Source organism: Macrobrachium nipponense, chromosome 8, assembly GCF_015104395.2.
Source record: "Macrobrachium nipponense isolate FS-2020 chromosome 8, ASM1510439v2, whole genome shotgun sequence".
NCBI classification, from domain to species: domain Eukaryota; kingdom Metazoa; phylum Arthropoda; class Malacostraca; order Decapoda; family Palaemonidae; genus Macrobrachium; species Macrobrachium nipponense.
The window spans coordinates 37,723,984-37,743,440 of record NC_087203.1 but is presented as its reverse complement, the minus strand read 5'-3'; the positions used below and the strand labels follow the sequence as shown (position 1 = coordinate 37,743,440).

The following is a 19,457-nucleotide window of genomic DNA, read 5'->3' as shown; positions in this document are numbered from 1 at the left end:
AACCTCTGACAGCGGGTCCTCCTCGAAAGGGCTCCTGTCTCAGAGGAGTCTCTTTCTTGGCCTGGGGTTGGAAGACAGAGCGAGGTTTCCTGGCCGCCTGGGCTAACATGTCCTGATTAGCCTTAGCTGAAAGGGCACTCGAGACATTTTGAATAATCTTCTTGGGGAACAGAAGAGGAGAGAGTTGAGCATACATAAGCGAGGCCCTTTGCGCATGTGACACTGCCTTCGTGAGAAACGAACAGTAGAAAGACAGTTTCTTAATCACTCCAGCTCCAAACAGTGAGGAGACTTCACTCGATCCGTCTCTCACTGCTTTATCCATGCAAGTGAGGACGCAGTTAAGATCTTCAGGAGACAGAGAATCTGGGGTCTGGGTCTTATTAGCCAGAACACCTAAAGACCAATCAAGAAGTTGAAAACTTCCAGGACTCGGAACATTCCCTTCAGTAGGTGGTCAAGTTCGTTCATTCCCCACGTAGTCTTGGCGGACAAGAGGGCGGAACGACGAGCAGAATCCACCAATGAAGAGAAGTCCGAGTCCGCAGACGAAGGGAGAGCGAGGCCTAAAGGTTCTCCCGATTCGTACCAGAATCCCAATCTGCCAGTCAGTTTTAGACGGAGGGAGAGAAAAAACCGTCTTCCCTTTCTCTTCCTTAGAAAGGAGCCATTCCCCAAAACCTCTAAGCGCCTTCTTCATGGAAACAGTAGGTTTCATCCTTACACAAGACGAAACCTTCGACGTCTTCGAAGTGGAGAATAACGAAAGAGGAGAAGGAGGAGCCACAGGAGAAAGGATATCTCCAAACTCTTGCAGGAGTAACTCTGTCAGCCTCTTATAGGAGGAAACAGAGGAGTCTTTTGGTCCTCCTTCTTCTGAGGGGTCCTGTTCTTCCTGAGCTGAAGAGCCCTCATGATCCTTAGAGGCGCGACTATTCTTAAAAGAGTCTCTAGAGGAAGTAAGACGTATACGTCTTGGAGACAATGCTTCAGATAAGTGTCTACTTGCAACATCGCTCTTGTCTGGAGGAGTGCGTTTCCCAGATTCTTGGAGCCTAACAGGAGTAAGTCGGCTGTCAGGCGCAGAGCGCCTGTTTGAAGAAGAACTTCTATCAGGCTCTTGGCGCCTATCCAAAGGAGAGCGGCTACCAGGCGAACAGCGCCTGCCATACGAGAAGCGCCTACCAGGCTCTTGGCGCCTGAACCGAGGCGAGAGGATCTCTGGCGACGAGCGCCTACTAGGTGAGCGCCTACAAGGGGAGAAGCGCCTGCTAGGCTCTCGGCGCCTGACTCGAGGAGAGTGAAAGTCAGGAGCAGAGCGCCTGCCAGGAGAAACGCACCTAACAAGCTCTTGACGCCTGTCCAGCGAAGGGCGCCTGTCCGATTTAGGGCGCTTGTCAACCGGAGAGTGGAGGCGAGACGAGGAGCGGCTACGAGGCGAGTAGCGCCTACTAGGCTCTTGGCGCCTGTCAAGGGGAGCGATCCTGTCTCGAGAAGAGCGTCTGTAGGGTGAAGATCTCGTACGCGCAGTTTGCTCCTTGTCCGAAGGAGAAACCTGTCTGTCAGGCGAATGGCGCTTGGACGCAGAAGTGATCTTGTCCGAAGCAGAAAGTCTCCTGCGAGAATCCGAACGCACAGGTGAGCGCGCCGCTTCCGTCGAATAGCGAGAGTCAGGAGAGGGGAGCCTGGACTTCTTTACAGGAAGCGAGACGTCCTTCCTACGACGAGAAGACACGCAAAGAGAGCCAGCCAGAGCCGAAATCTGCGCCTGAAGGTTAGCCACACCCTTGCAGGAGAATTCACAAACTCGTGAACAGGTGATGAGGCTCGATCTCCGCTCGGGGAACGATCTCTTACGCTTCTTCGCTTCCACCTCAGGCTCTTCCGAAAAAACTTCAGGGCTGGAAGGGCGGGCGCAGGGAGCGTTCCAGGCTCTCTTCGAAGGGCGCGAGGCTTCCGAAGAGCTCCATCCTCGTTTAGGAGAAGGCGAAGGCGAAGACGAGAAGCATTGGCGCAATATTTCTCTCTTGGAGCGATCCAAGGTAGCCTGGGAACGATCAACAGGAGCTACCGAGGGGACGCCTGACCGTTGGGGATGCTCCTAACCTTCCTGTGGCTTTCGACTTTCCTCCTCCACTGGGACTGGGAGTCTGGAAGAGGTCTAGGCCTGGAAGCATTAGGGAGCCGATCAGACGCACCCTCCACTGCACTGGGTTCACTGCACAAATCACTATTGGAATCACTCTTACCTTCTAATTGTTTGATTTTCCTCTCCATACTGCGAATGGTGGCTTTCATGGAGGCCACTTCCGAAGGCGCATCTTCGGCTTCGGTGCAGGGAGCAGGAGCTGAAACTGACAAAGAGCTACTTCTAAAATAGGATTATCTATATCCAACTCGCTAATACGAGATCTACTACTGCTCCTGGAAGAAGCTTTCCTAACTTTATCCTTTTCAAGCTTCCTCAAGTAGGAAGACAAAGACTTCCATTCATCCTCATTCAGCTTTTCACATTCATTACAAGGATTATTAAAGGTGCATTCATTCCCTCTACACTTCAAACATACCGTGTGAGGGTCTACCGCAGCTTTCGGTAGCCTCACCTTACACTCAGTCATACAACAAACTCTAAACATAGCAGTTTTCTTAGTATCAACATCAGACATCATGAATCCAAGAAAAATCCAAAGAAAAGTCCAATAACTGTCCACAAATCGCGAATGCCAGGCCAAAAGATCGGGTACTTCACCAAAAGTCCGTAGAAACAATCCAGGGCGAAAACGAGAAAAGAATCCAACTGTCAAGAGGTACCACAACAGGTGTGGTCGACACCGACGACAGAAAAAATCTGACAAGAAAGGTATGTTGGTTCTTACACCCGCTTCCCAGCAGCGGGTAAGGTAGATCACCTGACCTACCTGTCGCGTTAGCCGCGAGTTTTGAATTCTGTCGTGACGTCAGAGACATAAGCTAAGTATATGTCTGACAGGAAAGTTCATGTACAAAAACTAGTTTCCAGAAGAATTGCAATCTATGCACTTTACTGGGGATTCTCACTGCTTCAACTCAGCTCCCAGGCTTTATCAGAAGATTTAGTGGCTATCATAAAACTCCTAGTGCTGCAAAAAGTGCTACCAATTAAATTGCTAGATACTATTCTACATACTGCAGACACATGATGGGACTGCCCACAATTAAGTCAACTGTGTGGTACATACATAAGTAGGAATAGTCAATCTGTACAGCCATTGTTGCTGCCACACCAACATGTGAAAAAACACTGCACCAAATGCAAAATCCTTCTTTCACTCCTGTGGAAAATTCTACTTTTCTGTGAGTATAAGATTGCTATGAAAACTGCATCCCTCGACTCAATATGATTAAAGAAAGGGAATGTCCTTCTACAGATCCATAAGGCAAGTAGAAGGCAAATAATCTAGCTCTGCAGAATTCAAAACCAGTAAAGGGTTGGTTTGATAATTTCAGGAAGGGGTTTGTACTAAGGAATGTACATAAGCAACTTGGCAGTTTCAGGCCAACTAAGAGGCAGCTGGGCAAGTTCCAAACACCATACAGAAACTGATGGAGGAGCAAGAATATTTACCAAAGTTGCTTTTCAATGACAATAAAACAACTCTGTTTTATGGAATAAAAATGCTACAGAGGACATCTATTAGCCAAGAAGTTTGGTGAGCACCAATTTCAAAGCAGGATAAACTCCAACTGCCATATAACCGGAACATTTTTTATTAGGTGGATTGCCTTTCAAGGTCTTGCTGACACTGGACAATACCCACTGGCAACCCAGAACCACACAAGCTCAACACCAAAGGCATTGCAGTTGTCTAATTCGTCCCCAGCCACGTCTCTAATCCAACCTTTAAATTGAAGGGGTAATAAGGATTGTCTAGTTCCATTACACTCAGTACTTGATGGAGAAATGTTCAAGCTATGGAAGATAACTCCACTACAGGAAACATGGAATCTATACACATAATTGATGATGCCGTCCATATTATAAAAAAAGGTCATGAAAGCTGCTATCATAACCTACATGAAAACCTCCAATGGACTGACAACAGTCTAGGGTGACGTCATGGAGGAAGCTGGATGTGATGTCACGGCAACAGGTGGGGAGTGACGTCACTGGTACTGACGTCACAGACAGACGACACTGGGAGTGACATCACAGCATGCATCGGATTCTTAGCCCAAGTCGATGGCCTCACTGATGGTGAGATATATAGGGTGACCCACAATGAAGCGAAGTTAATGAAGGCGTCTCACTAGGTGGCAGCACACGCAACCCACAGTAGTGGAGACCAGGAGGGGGGGACTGCTGGGGGAGCTGGAAGGTGTGCAGACATGAAATGGGACAACAGAGCTTCCAAGGAAGGGACCCTCGTAGGGCCAAAGGAGGCCCATATAGACGCCATCTTGCACAAATCGGTCTCTGAAACAAAGGAACAAGATGGTGCTGCCTCCTCCCTCCCTGAAGGGACTTCTCCTCCCAAGGAGAGGGGGCAGCATTTAACAAAATATCCCCTTGAGCAACTCCCGATACTTCCAAAGACAAATCAATGGAAGAGAACGAAGGAGACAAGGCATCTATGAATGATGATGCAGAGGAAAAAAGGTCTGGAAGAAGGGAAAGCAGAAGCATCCACTTGAGGAGGCACTGGTGAATCTTTCCCAAGATGGATGTGTAGACATCCTACAATGCTCCCTCTTCTTGTAGAAGTTCTTTCACTGCACAACAGGCCAGGAACAACACTCCTAGCATTGATTGGTTGCAATACAAAAATTAGCACGACACCTACTGAAATTTGTATAAAGGTCAGTCAAAGTGGAAACCTTGAGAAAGAACTGCAGTATCTTCGTGTGAAGTCTTCCCAGCTTCAAGAATTACTCCACTGACAGAAGTCTCCAGCAGACTCATCCACTGCACTGCCGAATAAGACGAAATCTACTCTTTTCAGGGACAGAAAAACCTGAAATATCCAAGTGTTCAGAGTCGTCCCCAAATAGAGAATGCTGTGAGACAGCGTTAACTTTGCCTAACGACTGAGTTGAGCAGTCTCCTCTTCAGGTCCTTCGCACACTGGCTTTTATTCCCATCAGATGTAGCCACTATCCTAGAGGGGTCAGAACTCTGGTGAATAACTGAAGTGCTGACATCTAGAATGGGCCTCCAGCCCCTTGATGCCTTGGGTACTACAAACAGCCTGCTGTAGAAACCCTTTAACTGGTCAATGACCTCCTCTACTGCTGCTTTTAGAATGAGCGCCACTACTTTCATCTTGAGTGCCCAAAACCTCTCCAAGTCGACAGAGTATGCTGTCACCTTAAAGGGAACTTTGGAGGAGGTATTTCCTTGAAAGGAATGGAGTAGCCCACACAAATTACCTGAACAACCCAGGTTTCTGCACCTCTGTTCCTCCATTCCTCTCAAAAAATTATGTAGCCTGTCACTTATATGCGTATGAAGAACCGATGACTCACTTGGAAGTGGGCTTAGCTGCAGCTTTTGTAGCAGACTTAGTAGATGGGCGAAGGCTGGAGCGAAGCCTAGTGAAAGGACGGGACTTTCCTCCATGAAAGGGCTACTGTTACAGTGATGAAAAAGGCTTAGCAGGAGCAGAAGTCAAATCAAAGGCATTGGGAAATTGGTCGACTTGGTCGACTGTGCCAGCAAGTCAGTAGTCAACTTCATCTGAAGAGCTGAGAGGATGTCCTTAACTGCATCTTTCAGAAACAGGTTGGACTTGTCGAACGGGAAGAAAAGAAGCACTGACTTCTGTGCCACCGTTACCCCTTGGGTCATGAATGAACACCAAGGTTCTTGCTTTTTCAAAATCCTCAAAGCGAACAGGGAAGCAAGCAAGTCCACACCGTCCCTTACAGACTTGTCGGCACAAGAAATTCATGGGGATGCATACCAGAGCCCCCGCAAATAGCTAGAATTCGCAAATACTTAGAACCCCCACAAAAACTTTTATAACTGCCTATATTTTCATAATTCAAACACAAGAAAAACCCTTTAAAAATGCTTATAATTGAATATTATAGTTTTATCATAAAAAGTGCAGTCACGAAAATGATATGAAAATACAGTAATTTGTGAATATTTATCAATGAAAAATACCGCAAATAGATGAATTTCCCACGAATAGTGGATAGATATGGTCCAAAGAGAAATTCACGAATAGGGTCTGTGAATCTCGAACGTGAATACGCGAGGTCCACTGCACTCCCAAGCAGTCCGCCACAAGATCTACAGGAAGGGAAGAGCAGTCCTCCAAAGACAACAAACCTTTGAAATGCTAGCAAAGGGGGCCACAGTAGGGAACCTACAACTACCACAGTAAGGAACCTACAACTATATAATTGCTTGTTAAGACCCTTAAATAAAACTAGTGAGGATTGATTTTCAATGTTTCCATTTACCATTAGTCATTATGAATTGCATCCCAAATGTATAGCCAAGGTGACTGCGTAGGCATATCTGCCTTGCTAAATTGGTACATCAGACTACTGTATTACCAGTAGTTCAACAAGACCACTAACATCCCTGCTCTCAGAAGCTCACTTGAAGCAAATGTTCGTTGAGTGAGGTGAAAATAACAATAAGTTATGTAAAAATAAGAATGTAAGAATGAAGTAAGTGAAAATAACAATAAGTTATGTAAAAATAAGAATGAAGTAAAGTTAAAAACATTGGCCAGCTACTGGTAAGCAACAAAGAATCTTAGTCCACCTACAGTTTCCAATATAATGGTGACTCCTACACAAGTATGCATCAAACCTAAACAATACATAAGCAACATGCTTAACCATGGTTATATATAAAATTATTTTTACTATATTATAAAGGTTTAGTTTATCCAGATCTCTTGTAATGATAGCTATGAGAAATAATGTTAGATAGGATAGCGTAAAAACATAAAAGAGAGAATAATCAGAGTACAGTGAAAATAATGAGAGAGAGAGAGAGAGAGAGAGAGAGAGAGAGAGAGAGAGAGAGAGAGAGAGAGGAGAGAGAGAGAGAGAGAGAGAGAGAGTGTGTTAGTTAGATAGCCTTGGTGTGTGTGAGTCAGACAAGCATCGAGGCGTAAACGGAACAAATGTGTTAGTCATAGGACATCGGCGAGACGGGAAAGCGGCAAACAGCCAAAACACCATCGCAATAGAAAACTTAATAATAATAATAATAATAATAATAATAATAATAATAATAATAATATGCTTTATTTCAGCTCAGGGCCATATACATGGACTATACAAAATACAGACAGTAACATACACAATCTAGATACATGAGACATGATAAAAAAAAGAAAATGAATAATCAGCACTTATCCATAAAGTAGCTGAGGCAGCATAAAAGCTAGTAATCATAATACTGGTAATAACAGTAATAATATTGGTGAGGAAAAAAAAATATGCATTGAGAGTAATAACAGTTAGTGCACATATTATATAACTTAAATTTCAACTAGAGACCTTAGGTGGTTACAGTAGTCAGGTCCAGAGGGCTAAATACATAAATTGAATGTAAAAAAAACTTTAACTTGATAGTAATCACAGTAATAATGAAAAATTAAAATATCAGCAATAAATGTAATAATGACAAAATCTGCATATGACATCTTGCCAATACAGAGATTAAGTCCTTTAGGGGACAAAGGCCTCATTTTCCCATCTTTCCCACAATTCAGATCTTCTGGCTTCACTCCTTAGGATGCTTTGTATGAGCGAGTTGCTGCTGTTTCTCACTTGGGTTACCAGACTGGACATGTTTTCCTAAAAATGATTTATAAATTGTCCAGGTGGTTTCCTATGAACATCTGTGTGGCGGAGTGGTAGCGGGGAGTGTTTGTGAGGCGTCTCAGAATGTCATTGTGCACAACAGTGATGCGTCTCATGGTCTCTCGGGTATAGTTCGTCCAGAGGGAACACCCATAGATACTGTAGTAGTACGAGCGGAAGAGCAGCAGTTTGACGTCTTGGTGACAGAAGGCAAACCTCCTTGCAATCATGTTGCCAGTTGCACATAGTTTACGACGCCTCTGTTCAATGTCTGCCGTATCTTTTAGGTCGTCGGTGATAATGTGACCCAAATACGGAAATTCGTGCACAAATTCCAGCCGATGGTTTCTGAGGAAAATTTGTGGTTCTGCAATATGCTTAAGCAATCTCGGGAGCAGCGACATGCACTGGGTCTTGGTTTCGTTGTAGATTATATCAAATTCCTCTGCATATTGGCGGCAAGTGGCGATGAGTCGTTGGAGACCTTGCACTGATGGGGAAATCAGAACCATATCGTCGGCGTAACAGAGGTTGTTTATAGTTGTTTCATTGACAGTGCATCCGATTGGGAGTGAGTTCAGTTTGACATTCAAGGCATCTGTGTACGTATTAAACAGGTATGGAGAGAGAATGCCCCCTTGCCAAAGCCCGTTTAGGGAGCCGAAGGTGTACGATAATACGTTACCCCATTTGACACAGAATTGCTGTGTGGAGAACCAGCAATGCAAAATGCCAATTAGATACAGGGGTGTGCCCCTTTTATGCAGCTTCAGGTAGTTTACTCTGTCAAATGCTTTTCTCACATCTACAAAGCAAAGGAAAACAGGAGATGCTGATGATAGGTAGTAGTTCAGCAATTCTTTCAGTATGTAGATGCAGGTGTCGGTTGAGTGGTTTGCTTTAAACCCGAACTGGTTGTCAGTGGTGTGTAGAAAGGGGAGAAGTCTCACTAGAAGAACAGACTTAAGTATCTTCGATGCGATCGTTGTGATTGCAATCAGAGGTAGTTGCCAAGGTCAACTGCATCCTTTAGCTTGTTTTTGATTAATGGTATCAAATGGACTAAGAGTAGGGAGTCTGGAAGAAACCGGTGAATTATGCACGCATTGAATAGGGCAGCTAGCAAAATGTAAATTATCGGATGGCAGAATTTGAAGGCCTCTGCAGGAAGACCATCACAGCCGGGCGATTTATTATTAGGTATGCTGTTTATGGCATCGCTGATGTTACCTGGCGTAATACGGTCTGCAAAATGAAATTGAATGTTGTCAGTAAGGAGGTTATCTACATCCCTTCGGGAATCTTGATCATTTATGCAATTCAGGATATTGTTGAAGTGATCACCCCACATACTTGCGATAGCTTCGTCTCCGACTGCTTCCCCTACTCTCTGTGATAGCTTTTTGTGTTGGGATTTAAGGACTGGATATCATTCCAAAGACGAGGATAATCACCAGATTCTAAGTTTCTAGACATTGCATTGGCTCTTAGTTGTTTTTCATTTAACCTGCAGTGCTTAAGAGCAAGTTTGAACTGCGCTCTCACCTGTCTCATTAGTAATGCAGTGTGCCCTTCCCTGGGGCTACCATTTTGCCTCCACAGTAAAAACATTTCTCGTGAGTATGTATACAGATCTTTAACCAAGTCATTCCATCCAGGTATATTATGAGAATTACCTTGACGAAATCTATAGGCAGTCCTGCCCGAAGCAAGCATAGTGGAGATTAAGTTCGAATAGAATTCATTCAGATCCCTCCTGTGGTGGTCATTTCTACAGTTTGTGTTATTACAAAGTAAGGCGTCTGCCAGTTGAACTGTTGACCACAACCTGGTTTCCGTGGTCGCCATAAAGTATCTGGTTTTCTGTTGGTTTTTAAAATCCCAGTTTACCGCTGGTGGCCGATCGGTTAGGGGGTTCACAGTAGGGAGGGATGGGGTACTGAATGACACCTGTAATGGGATGTGATCGTAGCCCGTTGCAAGATCATAGCGAATATTGCAGGTCATAATAGAATCATGAAGTTGTGGAGATGTGATGCAGTGGTCCAGCCAGGAGGTTGTAATAGCATCCGCTCTATTATGTATATATGAATAGAAGGAGGGAGGGAGGAGCATTACATCGCTAATTTGGAGAGCATGATTTTGACAGAAGTAAGTTATTATAAAATTGTTTTGTGGGGTGAGAATTAAGGTCCCCAATTATACAAATATGATCAGCAGGAGAATCATGAAAAATACTGTGTAACTCCCCTAGGATCATGCAGTAATGATCAAAATTATTGTTATTTTCCCATGGCATATAAACATTAATGATTAGGATTTTAGAGTTCCCTACTGTCACTTGAAGCCCCAGCAATCTGTCACTCCTGTAGGTCATCACCTTTATCATATTGTCTAACGATTTGTGCCACAGGAAAGAAAGGCCCCCTTTCGGGCGACCAGCTATGATTTGATCTGTAACTTGCATCGATGAAGTCGAGAAGGTTCTGAAGTCTTCATGAATTGAATTGCAGATGGCATGGCCATGTGGCCAGAGGAGCATTTCTTGCAATGCAATGATGCCTTTGAAGTTCTCGCAGAGCATGTTTAGGAGAGGAATGTTCCGCTTGAGGCCAAAAATATTCCAAGAGATTATGTTTAATGTATCCATGGCTACTCACGAAGATGGGAGATGAATGCGCTGATCATTTGGGTGGATGGGGGGTTAGCCAGGGGGAGTGGGCAGTCACTCGCCATGGGCGGTTGGCTGGCACTTAAGATCGCCATAAACTTGTTGACCTGTGACCTCGCACCTGACTCACTCAGCTTCCGTCGATTAGGAAGCTCCACCTTCAAGAGGAGGTATTAACATGTTAACTGAGCAAGCTCCACCCTCAAGAGGAGGAATTAACATGTTAAACCCCCAAAAAGGGGATGGGGTAAGATAAGAGAGAGTCAGCTCCACTAATCCTGACCCCGTTTGGGCGGAGACCTGGAACATACACCACCTTAGGGGGTCGAGTCGAAAAGAGCCTAATAAAGGCTCTTCTCGGGCTAGTATAAAAAATGGAATTTCAAGCCTGTAAAAAGAAGTGATCCCAATAACAATATCAAATGAAGTTTGAATCAAATCTAAATTTAGGCAACTGATCTAAATTTTGAAATAAATACTAACCTATCTTCTAGCAGTCTTTGATCAAATTCTGAAGATGATGCAAGAAATAGAATGGATGTGACACTTTCAAAACACTGGAACCACTTCTGTCTTTGCGTTCGCTGTCCACCAACATCCACAAATAGGAAGGGTACATTTTGGATAGGTATAGTAAATTCTGTGATTGCCTTGGTAGCCTTTCGACAATGTAGTATATCTTTATCAGTTGGAATGTATTCCTGAAATGAAAAGGTTACATATGTGAGTGTTATGAAATACAATTACTGTATTAAAAATGTACTACAAGAGTTGATTTATCATTTACTGGTTTGTCTGTAAATTACTGTACATGTACATAGTTAATAACCTCTATAAAGCAGGGAATTATTTAGAGGAAAAAGGAATAATTCTTGAGAAAAAAGGAATTACTATTCTAAAATGCTTATTACTATTACCATAATTAAGTATCTTAGTAAGATCAGAATCTAACACAACTTGACCAAACTTATTGTTTTTCAGTGAGAGAAGCAGACTGGAGACAGGTGCAGTTAAAGCAGTTGAAAACTAAGAGGAAGGAGAGAGAAAGAAAAGAATCTAAATAGGAAGAAAGCAATGAAGCTTGGGCTGAAGGGAGTTATAAAAAAAAAACTCTGAAGTTCTATCTACAGTATGCAGCACTAGTCCTGTTATGACAGTATAATGGTTGTATATTTTCTAAGGTATTCTAGATCCCATTTATACATAAACTTGAAAAATATCAATTTAGCCACATAAGTTCTGGATTTCATTGTAAATTCTTTATCACAGATCTAACCACAAAAACGTTATAAACAATTAGCTATTCTAAATCACATCGCCATTAATATCATAATGATTCTCAAAAACATGTTCTTTTTCTTATTTTCACTCAAGCTATAACATTAGAATATGACATTTTTATAATAAAACAGTTTTAATTATACTTACCCAGTAATTACATAGCTGTGAGTGACTCTTAGCTATGTAATTACTGGGTAAGTTCCATAATTAAAAACTCTAGTTACTAAGACAAACATAAGCTATAACAACATTAGAAATACTGTAGTTACTAAGAAAAAACATACATCATGAAAGAGTTCACTTACTTATTTATTCTTATGTTCTGGGATGGATGTCATAATGTAAGTTACTTACCAATATTGCTATTCTATCTAAGTCATTGAAGAAGTATGATACACTATCCATCTGAAATGGAAGCAAATTGCTAGAAATCAGTACAAAGGCATAAAGCTGAAGACTTCAAATTAAAAATATTTTACATTTTTCTAAAACCTATCAACAGAAAGTCTCTTATATGGATTACTTTGACAAAACCTGCCCCAGTCATTTTAGCTTGGTAGTAAGGCAAGTTAGAAAGGGTGAGGGCCCACACACTCACTCAACTATGGGCGTGACTTTTATCTTTAGCAATGAGTACAAATGAGGAGGGGTTATCACAAAATTTCAAATTTCATATATTCAAGCAAAATGCATATCTTGTATTGCAATGTGTTCCTTTAATACATCTTATTTAATAGTATAAGTATTGCAACACCTTAAAAACTGTATGGCTGGACATATTGGGAATTGGGAACATTCTGATAAAACTTCTTCCAAAGATTTATTTCCAATACATGAATTCTCTGTATTCAGGGATTGGGTCATGGGTTATTCATCGAATAACTTTAAGTGATCAATACAAATTAGGGATAATGTTTACCAGGCTTTTTTAAGAGATGAAAAGTACAATCAAAAGCTTGGTTTAATAATTTTACTTTTTCACTGTCAAGTTTATTATTCTACAAGTACTGCCACTGACTAATGTTAATGGGTTTGCAAGATAGTAAGAAAACACTGACAGGAGTAGTTTTATTTGATATAGTTCAAAGTGACTCCAGCTTTGATTACCTTAGCAATTGCATTTCAATTAATGCCTAAATGAGCAAGGGCTTATCATATTTCAACATATTACACTGGATTCATAAGATTTGTAGAATGTAAACTCAATCTGTTAAATATATTGGTTTCTTGCTTTTAAAGGGGATCTACACAATTTCCATTCACTGAAAATGGCACATTTCTATGGCAGTATATGTTTCATAATCTTTACAGCTGACCACAGTGCAGAGAATTCAGCTGTAAAACCACAGCATTATTGGGTAATGAAAAGTGGCGTGTTCCATTAGACGATATTACAGCAAATCCTACACCACAGGAAAAGTTGGCCTTTACATTTTATATGATTACTGTATGTTGTTTATAACGTTCAGGGGTAACTGCAAAACATTTAGATAGATGGCAAAAGTGTGTACAGGCATGCGCTTGTAACACAGTCAATGGAAAGGAATCCAGGTGCTAGAAGAAGTATTATGTTTACATTTAATGAATTAAAAAATTCTGTTACCTCTAATTTGGAATCGTGAGGTAAGACTATTTTTGCCTCTGACTGTGAAGCTCTTTAGTTACCAAGTCACTTGCCTGAATCTTGACTGCACTTCTTATAGCTACTAAGTTTTGATGTTGAAGAGGAGATTAGCATCTTTAAACTTCTAGATTTATTCCAGGAGGGCTTGAATGCCCCAGTGCAGAGCCTGAGTCTTTTATTGTGAACTGGACTGAAGCTTCTTCGTGTTCAGTCTGGCTTCCATAGTCCAAAATAGATAAAAAAATTTTGTATAGAAAAATAAGGGTTGATCTATCAGCTAAGTTGTATGATACCTTTCTTTGGTTTTCATGCATCGTTTCTTGAACTGCAAATCTATTTCAACATTCATATGCAAAAGTGTTTCAGCTTTAGTGTAATGACAAGCTGAAAACCACTGCCAACATCTGTCTTTCTTGGCTCCTAACAATCCTTAGCGATATTTTTCTCTCTTGATTTATAGCTATGTAATCTACTTGTGCTTTGTTTCTACGACTGTCAACTGGAGATGTCAAAGTTCATTAGGGATGCCCTTACCCTTGAAAATAGTACCTCCAATTTGGTTATTTGTTGTGCAAAAACTAATAAACTACACAATTTTCATTTGCAGCCTTTGTCAGGCCTTCCTCAACCATTACATCTTCCATACCCTCAATATCATTTTTGCAAGATTAGCATCTAAGAGAGGGAAAGATTTAGAAAAGTTATTAAGTTTTATCCTTTAAACAATCCAGTTTATGGCTGACCTTTTTTTTTTTCCATTAGTTCCAATTCTTCAGGCCACAATGATAAGTTCATTATGTTGTTATTGACCAAAGATATTGGGTTACAAGTATTTGCAGCATCAGTATCAAAATTTAAGCTATATTTGGAGTTATCACTGTGATCTCTTAAAAGACTAAAAGGTGAAATTTAACAAATGAAGAGTGTATTTTTTTCCTAGTCTGCTTTATTTGTATTACAGTACGTGATGGTTATTGTTACTGGATATCTATCACTAGTGGTATTTAAATTATCAGTCTACTTAGAAACCAAGCATAGAGAGATGTCAACTGATGATATGATACTATGGGTCTTGGGGAAATAAATGTTTGTATCATTTCTTTAAAAAGAAAAAAAAAATTACCATCAATTAAATGTTCTAATTCCATGTCAAATCTGTCAGCAGTTTAGAGCTTTGAAGCCCACAGGGGATTGTGTTCACTGAATCTAGTATCATAGCAGGATTGGCTGTGGTAGAAAACTTATTACATCATGTAAATCTGATACACTTTAATTAGTTTGGTTGTTTATGTATATTAAAAATGGTTACATGGTTATTGCAAGGAAGATGTAATATCATAGAAGAATAAAGAGATAATGTTTCTGACTTAATATTTTACATGTAGTTCACCAGTTCAATATCAGTAATCATGGAGTGATTGGCCAACTAATCAGTTTTATACATAACCCTATGAGCTGAACACACAGACAAACAGAGTTACATTCATATATTAATCTTTGTAATTCACCTAAATGGATTCTGGTTTGAATTCCTTTTATATTCCACTGGATGACATAAGAATCGAAAATTAAGGTAATGAGCTTCAGGTTATGGTGACTGAATGCTTTGCTATGACTTTATGATTTTTTAATGAATCTATTTCCATACAGGCACTTGTCATTGAAGTGTTGGGAGTTTTTACTTTTGTTAAAGTATTTTTTAAAACATCTATAAACATTTATGTTTCTTAGATTTCTATTTCCGATTTGTCACGTTTCTATTGTCAGTGTGTAGCATATAACCAATGTGTTTTATGGGTTTCTGGTTCATCTTTCCTTACTTGATGGCAGCTGAAGAAAAATTGCTAGGCGATAAAAAGTGAGAGAGGGTGCTGCTCCCCCACCCCTTCCCCTTCACCACTTGTGTTACATTTCAATGACCAATTAAAGGAATACTACATAAAAGGTGATGGCTTGTATTCCCACAGGAAACACTCGCCACACCTTGAGCAATGCATGGGTCAAATATATTGGCATATTATGAGCTATGGCATGAAACAGTTACTTTATAAAATATAATGTTTTGCAATTCAAACACATCAGTTTTATTGATATCATTATAAAATTAAAAATGTTTCTTGGAACTTACCAACTGGTACTCTGCCCGTCTACTGTATGCTTGCCGAATACCACTATCTTTCCACAGTTCTTTAACACTAGGAGAATATTCCATAAATACATGTCTATCTAAGGACATGGAACCCATAAATTTCATAACGTGATGTCCATATTGCTCTCGATCAGGGTCACCCCAAGGTATTCTTAATTTATCTCTTGCATCTAATAAGACCTGAAATTATACAACACAAATCAACCATAGAAACCAATTCAATTAGTGGATAATATACCAACCTTTAAAATAGTTTGTGTATTTCTCTAGATATAGAAAACAGTCCCTTTCATAAAGGGGTATTCCTGTTGTAAGCCGATTATTATTATTAATAGGGCTTAGTTTTTCCAGACCTAGGGCTTAGTTTTCTAGACCTCTGAGTCTTAAGTAGACTTTTCTTGGGGTGGTTCTCAGGGATTAATCCTGAGAAGAAGGAAAAGAAGGGTAAAAAATAAATAAATAAATAAATAAATAAATAAATAAATAATAAATAAATAAATAAATAAATAAATAAAGTCAAATAAATAAATAAATAAATAAATAAATAAATCAAATAAATTAAATATAAAAAATAAATTTACTTTATTTAAGAAACCTGCCTTATTTGAAAAATTTATGTTAATTGAAAAATCTTTGCTTTCAGCAAGAATACTTTTCCTTTTTTAATTCCGTAGATAAATTAATCTTTGTTGGGTCCAATCTGGGCATTCAACAAGTAAATGCTGCACCGTCATGGGTGTTTGACATCTATTACACTTTACTGGGTCAGCATGTGGTGTTGACATCAAGTGACCATGCGAGAATCTCGTGTGTCCTACACGGAGCCTTGTTAGGATTACCCCTTTTGATCTTTCTTTTAGTGAGGATGTCCTCCATGCACACACTTCAGCTTTTATATTTTTAAGTTTACTTGTGGTCGGCACTAAGGCCCATTCTCTTTGCCAATCTTGGTATATCAACGGTCTGACAGATACTATTCAGTCTGACACTGGGGCAGGTGTAATTGTTGGAGGGATAGTGCAGGCTAATTTGGCGGCTGAGTCTGCATTTTCATTTCCTTTTATTCCCACGTGCACTGGAATCCAACATATTTCTAGTGATAACCCTGATTGAAGGCGTTGAATCTTTATTTGTATTTCTTGTACTATTTGGTTTACTAATTTATACTGTCTTATAGCATCTAGTATAGCACTACATGAGTCACTGAAAATAATAGAGACACTTGCTTTTGCCTCAGATATCATATCAAGAGCCATTTCTATGGCCGTGACTTCGGCAGTAAACATTGATGATATTATGCAGAAGCTCCTACTCCAACATTATTTTTGTAGCCATCTGTATATACCATGAATTTGTCTCCTTTTCTTCTAATGTGCTCCAAAGCCTGTTGACAGTACATTCCTGTATGTGTCATTTGCTTTTTAAGCAGGTAAGACAGGGAGGTACATATCTTTATTCATTTTAACATCCATGGTGGTGACAACTCCACAGGTGGGTGAAAAATTGGATTTATGTTATTTAAGTTCATTAGGTATTTAGCTCTTTTTGGGAAAGAGCCAGTGCCATGAACCTTTGTTTCCGGATTACAATTTTGAAAGCAGTCAGCTGCAGGAGATGATCCTGCTTGCAGTGAAAGGCCTCTTCGTATTGCTATCAAATTATGGTGATGTTTCAAGGGCAACACACCTGCCTCTACCTGAAGCGAGCTTGTTGGGGACGATCGGAATGCTCCTGTGCATAATCGCACACCTTCATTGTGCACTGCATCAAGAGTTTTCAATGTAGATTCTGAGGCGGATGAATATATTGGACAGCAGTAATCTATTATGGATAAGAATGTTGCCTTATATATCATTAATAACATGTCTCGCTTTGCTCCCCAATTAGTGTGTGATAACTTTTTCAATATGGCAAGGGCTTTGATGCCCTTGGCTTTAATGTATTTGATGTGCTCTTTTCAATTTAAATGTTGATCAAATATCACTCCTAGGTATATGATTTTTGTACAAAATTGTATTTCAGTGCTATAAAGGTGAAGTCTGATTGTTTGGTTCTACAGCCATCTTTTGTCTTTGTATAAGATGATTGCTTTTGTTTTATCAGTTGAAAATTTAAATCAACTGAATTTGTCCAACTACATATATTTGAAATGGCAGTATTGAGAACTCTCTGAATATGTCTTAAATTGCTACTCGTACAGTAAATAACAAAATCATCAACATATAAACTATTTTTTACACCACTTGGTAAATTTATAGTAATGTCATTGAACACTACCTCAAGGGATTCCTTCTTCCAGTTTATAGGTTACTGAGTAGGAATTTTCTACTCTTACTTGAAAAGTTCAGTTTGTTAAAAAGTTCTTAATAAATATTGGTAAGTGGCCTCTTAGTCCCTTGGAATGTAGTTTTTGCATGATGTTATGTTTCCATGTTGTTCTATATAAAAAATATAAAGCTACTGTTAATTCTTTTTGTTCAAAGCCTTTTTTGATATGATCCTCTAAATATGTTAAGGGATCTAGGGTTGATCTGCCAGCTATTGAACCTGATTGTGTTGGTGTTAAAATGGATTCTTTGGTTATTACACACATTAATCGTGCATTAACCATTTTTTCTAAGACTTTGCATAGGCAGCTTGTTAGGGATATTGGTCTATAATTGGATGGATTACTTTCCTGGTTTATTATTGGAATTGTTTATGGCATGTTTCCATTTATCAGGAAAGACACGTTTTAGCCAGATACTATTATAAAACTTTAATAGGTATGATTTAGCTATAGGAACTAAATTTTTTATAATTTCAAATGATATTTTATCATATTCTGGTGCGGAGGGATGACACGAGTTAATGGCATTAGTATCTAGTTCATCCATGTTGAAAATATAATTATATTCCAAGTCTTCAAGAGTTTCAACATTGAATATTATATTTTCTTTTTGTTTTCAGATATTTTCAAAATGTATATCTAGGCTACAGTAAGCACTGATGTTTTCAAAATGCTTTCCAATTATATTTGATATTTCATAAGTAAGTATCGTGGTATATTTTTCCATTTAAATGTATTGCACTTCTTGGAGGTCTTATATGTTTTCCATTGATTTTCCTTATCTTTTGCCAGATATCCCTTGTGGATGTGTTTGAAGATATGTTTGAGACATATTCTTTCCATGATGCGATTTTTTCAGCTATTACTGTTTTTCTAAATTGGGCTGTACAGTGTTTAGAAAAGAGATTTTTTTTTTTCTCCCTTGGAGGAAGAGAAAAGGAAATAAAGAGAGAATTGAAATGCATTGTGTGGGTGTATGTTTTACTTGTGCCTTCGAAGACACAAATATATTGGGGATACAGATTATTTTTTTATTGTGTTGGAGAAATTACTTTGAAATGCCGATGATTGGTTTTACATGTAAAATGGCTAATCCGTTCCAAGCCTTCCAAAAACACCCCAGTAAATTATATTTCCAGGCCTAAAACACATGTTCTAGGGTTACAACGGAAGAAATATGTCTCCAAAAAGGCAACATACTGTACATACTTGAGTAATATTCAACTGCATGTAATGTTCAACCCCATTTTTACTGCATATATTAGGACTTTAACATATGTCCCTTAGCAATAAGCCTAGCCTATGTTAGCGGTTGCTACTGTAGCCTAGTCTATGATTCTGACATCTAAACCTAAGAAGCTAAAAGCTTAGAATATGCCAATAAAATGTATAAATAATCAGTATGTACTCATTTCAAATAATTATTAATTAATCATTACTATAATACACAAACAAACAAAAAACAAACCTTCCGATCAATTGTTTACATCCAGCTCTTACCCGTCTTAGAGTATCGAACGAGCGCCAAGCAATCATTTTTCCTAGCACACAGTAAGCCATAAATTGTCATTAATATCTCTCTTCAACTAATGAA

The 19,457-nt window shown here is 39.6% G+C and overlaps 1 protein-coding gene across 3 annotated transcripts in view; it reads right to left on the bottom strand.

The window, feature by feature from the left end:
* The window catches only part of LOC135222679 (guanine nucleotide-binding protein subunit alpha homolog), a 98,163-nt gene that overhangs the window by 11,710 nt on the left and 66,996 nt on the right, over nucleotides 1–19,457 (bottom strand). For all 3 annotated transcript variants that reach the window (XR_010316308.1, XM_064260844.1, XM_064260845.1), the window contains exons 4-6: nucleotides 15,514–15,714; nucleotides 12,116–12,166; nucleotides 10,964–11,181 (exon numbers count right to left, since the gene is read on the bottom strand). Coding sequence is in view for 2 of the 3 variants with exons in the window: in XM_064260844.1 (XP_064116914.1) it covers nucleotides 10,964–11,181; nucleotides 12,116–12,166; nucleotides 15,514–15,714 (470 nt within the window). In the remaining variant the exon portion in view is untranslated. The remainder of the gene's footprint in view (nucleotides 1–10,963; nucleotides 11,182–12,115; nucleotides 12,167–15,513; nucleotides 15,715–19,457) is intronic.